At 41.8% G+C, this 7,872-nt stretch overlaps 1 protein-coding gene across 1 annotated transcript; it reads right to left on the minus strand.

The window, feature by feature from the left end:
- Positions 1-297: 297 nt before the first annotated feature.
- LOC108092202 (probable aconitate hydratase, mitochondrial) lies at positions 298-2,926 on the minus strand. Its single transcript, XM_017191728.1, has one exon. It carries the CDS (start codon positions 2,836-2,838, stop codon positions 487-489), a length of 2,352 nt encoding a protein of 783 aa, XP_017047217.1. The 5' UTR covers positions 2,839-2,926; the 3' UTR covers positions 298-486.
- Between the last annotated feature and the right edge of the window lie 4,946 nt (positions 2,927-7,872).

The following is a 7,872-nucleotide window of genomic DNA, read 5'->3' on the forward strand; positions in this document are numbered from 1 at the left end:
AGAGCACTTTTGTAGCGGTTTTGCTGTGATAGTTGTTCTTGGGTTTTTTTGAAATCTTCTTTACGCACTTGTTTGTTTTTGCCAAAATTGGTAGAACTTTGTTTTTGTAACTGATGGTACTCGCGAAGTTCTGCCGATAGCACGTCTTTACTCAATGAGGTTTGGACTGGTGTTGGCCCATTATAGTATCCTGCGGTTTATGTAAATTTGATATTCTTTTTTCAGGATAATTGTTTAAGGGGATATTCATCTTGCAGTTGCCAAAAAGTAACTAAGGATGAAATGCGAATGTGAACGAAGTGTGTATAAATGGGTTAACTTTTATTTTCGATAAGAACCATCAGGGTGAATAATTCATGTAATGAAATATTTTTCTGGTAATAAGTCCTAGACACACAATTTTTTTTACTATTTTAACAACTGGAAAATATTGTGAGTATCATCCGATAAAAAACTGGATAATTTCTTTAATATATTGTTTGAAAACTATTTTTGTTCGCCTTTTTTGGCGGCCAGTTCCTTCATCAAATTCAAGGCACTGCCGGCCTTAAACCACTCGATCTGCTGCTCATTAAACGTGTGATTCAACTGAATCTTGACACCACTTCCATTGTTCTTGATATCGGCTTCCACTGGTTTACCGGGTGCCAAATCCTTGAGGTTCAACAGAGAAATCTTGCTCGACGGTTGGATTTTATCGTAATCACTGGGATTGCTGAATGTTAGGGCGAGCATTCCCTGTTTCTTGAGATTGGTCTCGTGGATCCTGGCAAAGGACTTGACAATCACGGCCACTCCGCCCAAGTGACGCTGTTCCAGGGCGGCGTGCTCCCTGGAGGATCCCTCGCCGAAGTTCTCCTCACCCACCGCGCACCACTTCATCTTGTTGGCCTTGTAATCCCGAGCCACCGCTGGAACGGCATCATAATTGCCCGTCTTTTGGTTCTTCACCTTGTTCAATTCGTTGTTCTCGGCATTTGTGGCAGTGATAAACAAATTATTGGATATGTTATCAAGATGTCCGCGATACTTAAGCCAAGGTCCAGCAGCACTTATATGATCTGTTGTGCATTTACCCTTGATTTTGATCAAAACCACCAAGTCAACGTAATCCTGGCCATCCCACTTATCAAAGGGTGTCATCAACTGCAGTCGTTCCGATTTCGGATCCACATTGACTGTAATACTGTCGCCGTTTTCTGGTGGAGCTTGATAGGTATCCTCACCGGGATCGAAACCTTTGGCGGGCAATTCCTCGCCTTTCGGCTCCTGCAGCTTGAACATTTTTCCATCCTTTCCCTCAAGCTCATCAGCCAGAGGATTGAAGTCCAAACGACCTGCAATTGCTAATGCGGTTGCCATTTCCGGACTGGTAACAAAACAATGAGTTGCTGGATTGGCATCGTTTCTTCCGGTAAAGTTACGATTGTATGATGTGACAATCGTGTTCTTCTCACCCATTTTCACATCCTTGCGATCCCACTGACCGATGCAAGGACCACAGGCATTTGCCAGCACGGTGCCACCAAACTTTTCCAGGACATCGATGATCCCGTCCCTTGCAATTGTGGCACGAACTTGTTCCGATCCCGGAGTAACATTAAATGGTACACAGGCCTTTAGGCCATGGCTTATAGCATCGTTGGCAATGCTGGCACACCTTCCCATATCCTCGTAAGAGGAATTCGTGCAGGATCCAATCAGACTCACCTTGATGTCCATTGGATAACCATTCTTCTTGGAGTTCTCACCCAGTTTGCTGATTGGATGGGCCAAGTCAGGTGTAAATGGCCCGTTTACCAGGGGTTCCAGTGTATCCAAGTTGATCTCGATCACCTTGTCGTATTTGCAACCCTCGTCCGCGGTTAGGAGATCCTTGTACTTCATCGCTTCTTCGGCGATTTTTTCCCTGCCCGTGGCTTTTAAATAAATTACCATCCGTTCGTTGAAAGGAAAAACAGAAGTTGTAGCTCCAATTTCAGCTCCCATATTCGTGATGGTGGCCATTCCCGTGCATGAAATGGATTCGACACCCGGTCCATGGTACTCCACAATGGCACCAGTGCCTCCTTTAACAGTCAGAATCTCAGCCACCTTCAGGATCACATCCTTCGGCGAAGTCCAGCCACTGATCTTCCCAGTCAGATGACATCCAATGACAGTGGGGCACTTTAGTTCCCAGGGAATATTGGCCATCACATCCACGGCATCTGCACCACCGACGCCGACGCAAAGGCAGCCCAAACCACCGCCGTTCGGAGTGTGGGAATCGGTGCCGATCATCAGCAAGCCCGGAAAGGCGTAGTTCTCTAGGATAATCTGATGGATGATGCCACTTCCCGGTTTCCAGAAACCCAAGTTGTACTTTGCACACGCTGAAGCTAGAAAATCGTACACCTCCTTGTTGATATCCTTTGCTCTTTCTAAATCCTTAACACCACTTATTTGAGCCTCGATGAGATGATCACAGTGAACTGTAGATGGCACGGCAACCTTTTTCAGGCCCGAGGAAATGAATTGAAGAAGTGTCATTTGAGCAGTTGCATCCTGCAAAGCCACACGATCTGGACGCAATCTTAAATAGGACTTGCCACGTTCAATTTCCTGCGTATCCGGTTGATCCAAATGGGAATATAGTATCTTTTCCGAAAGCGTCAGAGGTCCTGTTAATCGATTCTTCACGCATTCCAGAGTCTCTCTTAACTTTTCATAGGGTAAGGGTGCATTGCAGTCGAAATTCGACATTGCCACTTGGTTACATCTTGGAAATCGGGCAACGTGAAACCTTCGCACCATGGAACCCGCCAAACTTATATATCTCTGCGTTCGTTGAGTCATTGTAGTGTCTTTTTAAAAATTAACTAATTTTGTTAAGTTTGTTGGTTATGGAAAGTAGTTCGTGTTGACTAATTCAGTTGTAAGGATTGCTGAGTGTTAACGATCGACTGCTATGTATTTCCACCCAAGAAAAGATTGCTACAATTGTTCTACAAATCAAATTTGCAACTAATAATCAGTGAAGCCTTAGAAATTCCATGGCAAGTGGCTATATCAACCTCATTTAATTACCGACTGAAATATCTGCTGCACTTTGAATTTAATTACTTATTTCAATAGAATGCCAGCTGTTCTGTACTGCAAGCCTAATCACAGCTATTATTTAAACAGACTCCTTACCTTTGGCCGGCCTATACCCATATTCATCGGGTTAGTCCATTGTTCAGTGCGTATTTGTTGCCGGCCAACAGATGCGAAGAGATACTAAGATACTAAGTTCGGGTCGAAAGTGGCAGCTGAGTGGGCACGTCAACGGAATTGATGTTGCAAGTGAATCAGGGTCCTGCATGTCCAAGGGGATTGCGCAGGCGGAAGGTGGATCCATCGATGGCATTGGCCAAGTGACAGACAACTGGAGGCGAGACGACGGGCACAACCAGCAAACTGGACGGCTGACAAACAGAAGGACAAGGGCTGCCAGGATGCCAGGATGCTAGGATGCCAGGATGCCAGGATGCGAGCTGGCTACAAAAGTGTCAACTGCAAGTGAGTGTGACGGTGCATCCTGTGATTGTGTTTGGTTTGCTGGCAGCGTGTCATAATGGGCGATGTGGGATGTGGGACCTCGAACCTCGAACCTCGGACTTTGAAAGGTTGAGGGGCGAAGGGGGGAGGAAGGGAAGTTGGCCGCACCACATTCAATTGAAATCGACGTGCCTGTTGGCCACAATGCCATTGACGATCCTGCCGCTGCTCAGGCCAACTCCTCGCTGCTGATGCCTTTTGGCCATGGTCTATGGTCTTTGGTCGATGGTAATGGCCATGTCCTGCCACTCCCGACTCCCATTTCGAGCCATAAGTAGGCAGCCAAAAACTGATTGGCAACTACTTGGCACACTCTCGACCGCAAAACTTTTCAACCACTGCCACTTGCAGTGTACACACAAAAATGTGCAGTTTTCAAATATCAAAATCTCAACTATAAATAAATAACTAACAAAAAAAAATATTTGTTAGGTTTAAAAAATGCTTCTAATCTGTTTTTATAAATTTATATTTGATTTATTTGATACTAAGAACAAATATAAATTTCAAAAAACATTAAGAGTAAATTTTACATTTTCTTGAAAAAGTTATGATACTTTTTTTTATTTTCTATCCTTATTTGTCACAAAAATAAAATAATTCATATTATATATAACAGAAAACTTATCGCTGTGCCGCCCATTGTTATTTTTTGAGTGCAGACAATTTCAAAAGATTCTGAATCGAGCAAATGTTGATTATTAATCTGTATAATTGATGGATTGGTGCTTGTTCCGCTTTCAGCAACATCGAATTGCATATCTGAAACTATCTATCCAACCGGATTAGCGCTTTCATTCTCTGTAGAGGAGAGAGCTAGGTCAATTTGATTGGGGGGTCCGAAAATGTCAAGGTTGTGCAAATTTCATCTCAAACACATGGTCGTTCAGTTTTGTGCGCTGTCATTTGCCATCGAATATTAGATTCGCAATCCCGTGTCCCCGAAAACCGCCGCTCATCATTTGGTTCTATCTCTAAAAGGAAAAATGCAATTAGCTTGAATATATTTGCGTTTGGCCATTGGCCTTGGCCGGAAAACAGTTGGAGTCAAACAGTTTGCCCCGACAATTCTCGTTTGGCCTTAAATTATTGCAATTGAAGTATCAAACTTTCGCCATAAATAAGGGAAACTTATTGCCAGCGATTGGAAAAAAGATGCAGTAGCACCTAAGTGTGGCTATTACTTGTAAGAAAGCGGGAAAAGTGTATTAATTTACTGGATTTATCTACTCGATGGATGCGTTCTCAGTTCTCAGTTAAAAAGGTTTTACATTTAGTTTTCAGTATTCCAGAAATTATTCTTTTTTATATAGTAGAAACAAAATACCTGAAAAATAGTAAAAATGTATTAAAAAAATCAATAAATTTAATAACAAAAAATCTTGATATACTTAAACCGTACAATAAGTTATCCAACAGATCATGAAAACATATTCCCACTATAACCGGCACTCTTCAAACTTTTAGAATCTGCTTCTGTTTTTATGCTTTTGTGACTTGATGTCTGATTGGGCGAATGCCCGAAAATTGCCAGCAAAATTTATGTACTGACCGGGGAAAGAGAGAACATGTGGGCGAACAAACTATGGCCATATGTAGGGCTGATCTGGGGAATCAGAGAAAATAGGGGATGGGGGCGCGTGGAGAAAGTAGGTGTGGCTGCTGTGGTGTCGGTGGCCAAAGTTGCAACAAAACTGAAACTTTGGACTGGCAAAAATTTTTAATCCTCGCTTTCTTCTTCTCCTTTTATTATTCCCCACTTTTTTCCCCTAGATTTTTTGTTCGAATCTTTTTTTTGTTTTTGCCGGGATTGGTGGTATGGGTATGGGTTTGGATTTGGGTGGTAACAATGCGCTGGTTGTTTTTGCAGGGAGCTCCGCTTCGGCACAGCTTGCGGTAAAACTTTTCAATAATATTCCCAAAAGTCCAGTCCAGACGCCGATGAGCAGGAAGGCCAGAGACACCGGAGTACCGATGGCAGCAGCAGAAGCGGCAGAAGCAGCGGAAGTGCCGCCGTAGTTTTGCCATCTAGCCAGGGATATAGCACAGTTTTTGGCGCACTTGCAGCAATATTGCAATAATACCCCCCGAAAAAAGAAAGAAAAAAAAAAAAACAGCATTTTTGGCAGTCGGTTCCCAGAACTGGTTCCACTCGGTTAGCTTTAATTCGACATTTATTAATATTTTTCAAATAATTGGAAACGACCGTAAAACTGTATACAATAAATTGAACTTTTTGCATTGCAGCAATATCTTTCTGAATAAATAAACGCAATTTTAACAAAACGATTTGGAAATTATATTTTGTCGTTTAAAATCAATGGTTTCTGTTATGAAATAAATAACCATTTAACTTCATTGGACAGGATTGAATTTCTTAATCAAGTTATTTATAGCCATATATATTATACATATTATATAATGACCTCTTTAAATTATTTGTCGAAATTTATGTTTAAAAAATTTGATTGATTGATTCTGAAAGAATATTAAAATAAGCGTAATAAAAGTTGAAAACATTCATATTTGTTTTAATATGTTCCTAAATGCTGCCCTTTAACAATCATTAAAGCAAAATAGATACATGTAAACTTTATATCCATTTTGAATTTCGTTGGGTAAGCCAGCCTATCCAATCGAATGCGTTTCCGGGAAAAGCCGTCCGTTTGAGTCTGGCTTTGTTTTAGCGCGGCAAGCAGACAAATTCAGCATTTCCTGCACACGTGGCTTTGGCGATTTCCTTTTGTGCAAACATATTTTACCGCAATTGCGGCACATACTAGTGCACCGAGTTTCAGGGCGCCATTGAAGCATAAGTAACCGTGTCCCAGTCCCCAAACCCGATCCGCTCTGGTCGTCCTGTCCCCAGGACGAGGACCCAGGACCCGGTCCCCTGACCACTGCCATGTCCCAGTCCATATCCCATTCATATATATAAATATGGATTTTTGCCGTGCGTCTAAGCCATAAGTTGACCGCTCCTCCGCCCCCTCGACGTCCCCCTTTTATAAACCCTCTTAGCTATCCATTCATAAGCTCAATTCAGGCGCAAGCCAAGCTCAGGTCATTTTTTCCCTTTTACTTGCACTGCGGAAAAGGGAATATAAAACTGGTTTCTTTGATAGAAAATTGGGTTAAAAGAAATCAGGATTCAATCTACGGAATTCTATACTTGAAAAGGTTTTTTATTAGGAATTTAAATTTGGTTATGTTTTTTTATTGGCAGACATAGTTATTTATTTTATTACTACAGATAATGTTGATAAGAGCGTTAATTATTAATTGAGGATTATTACAGCGCATTAAAATATAATAGATATAAGCCAATACTTATCCTTTTTTTTTAAGTGCAGCTTAGCTCTTTTGTTTCTCATTTACTGCATGCTATTTGCCTTGCAACCCGCGCCACCATCGCCTTCATCGCTGAACGATGGCGCCTCCATTGGGAGCCACCTGGTTCACCTGGTTTCTGCTTCAGGTGCAACGAGTCCCGCTCCCATTCCCACTACCCGTTTTGCGATCCCGGCTCAGTTACTGCGTCGCTTTTGTCTGCATTGTTTCAGTCAATAGACGCATTTGTGCGGGTCAGTTTGGCAAAAAGAAAGCCATGTCCGAGAGCCCAACCAAAAACCCCTTTCACCGAGCCACTCTTTACAGGGCTTTTTTCTACCTACAGCAAGCGTCTGCTGGCCGCACATAATTAGATTTAATTTGCAGCACGGTATGATCCAAGTTTAGACTCAACTTCTCCCTTGCATGCAATTTTAATGCATAAATTATGCTCAACAACGACGCAATTTAGTGGCCTAAACCTGCCAGCTTAATCCGCTGCTGAGTGTGCGTGTGTGCATAAAGTTGGGACTTTAAAACTAGTCAATGAGTTCTATTTAATAAGGGATTGCATTTAGGATTGGATTAGTGTAATGGATATAAATTTTAAAAGGTAAATTCTGTTTTATTAATGTAGCTTTCTTTTAAAAAATATATCCTATCCATTTTAAACATGGTTAAAAGGTTTTAAGACCTTAAATATTTTATCCCACTCTTTGCTCACTCGCAACTGCATAAATCAGTAATAATCAACCGGATTAACCATAATGCAATCTATAAAGGACCCCATTCGTACACCTCTTTACGACTCACTTATAGAACCTTTTGCGCTACTTTAAAGCCAAGAGCGAGAATTTATAGACCATCCATTTTCCATTTACTTTCGAGGGCATCATAATGCCGTCCATTCGCGGCTAAGCGATAAACCCTCTTCGCTTCCACGGCTCCTATATTAATATG

This window comes from Drosophila ficusphila, unplaced genomic scaffold (genome assembly GCF_018152265.1).
Source record: "Drosophila ficusphila isolate 14025-0441.05 unplaced genomic scaffold, ASM1815226v1 contig_791, whole genome shotgun sequence".
Lineage (NCBI taxonomy): Eukaryota > Metazoa > Arthropoda > Insecta > Diptera > Drosophilidae > Drosophila > Drosophila ficusphila.

What these genes read in the sequence shown, in the direction of transcription:
- LOC108092202 (XM_017191728.1), bottom strand. Translation starts at nt 2,838, where the DNA reads ATGACTCAACGAACGCAGAGATATATAAGTTTGGCGGGTTCCATGGTG.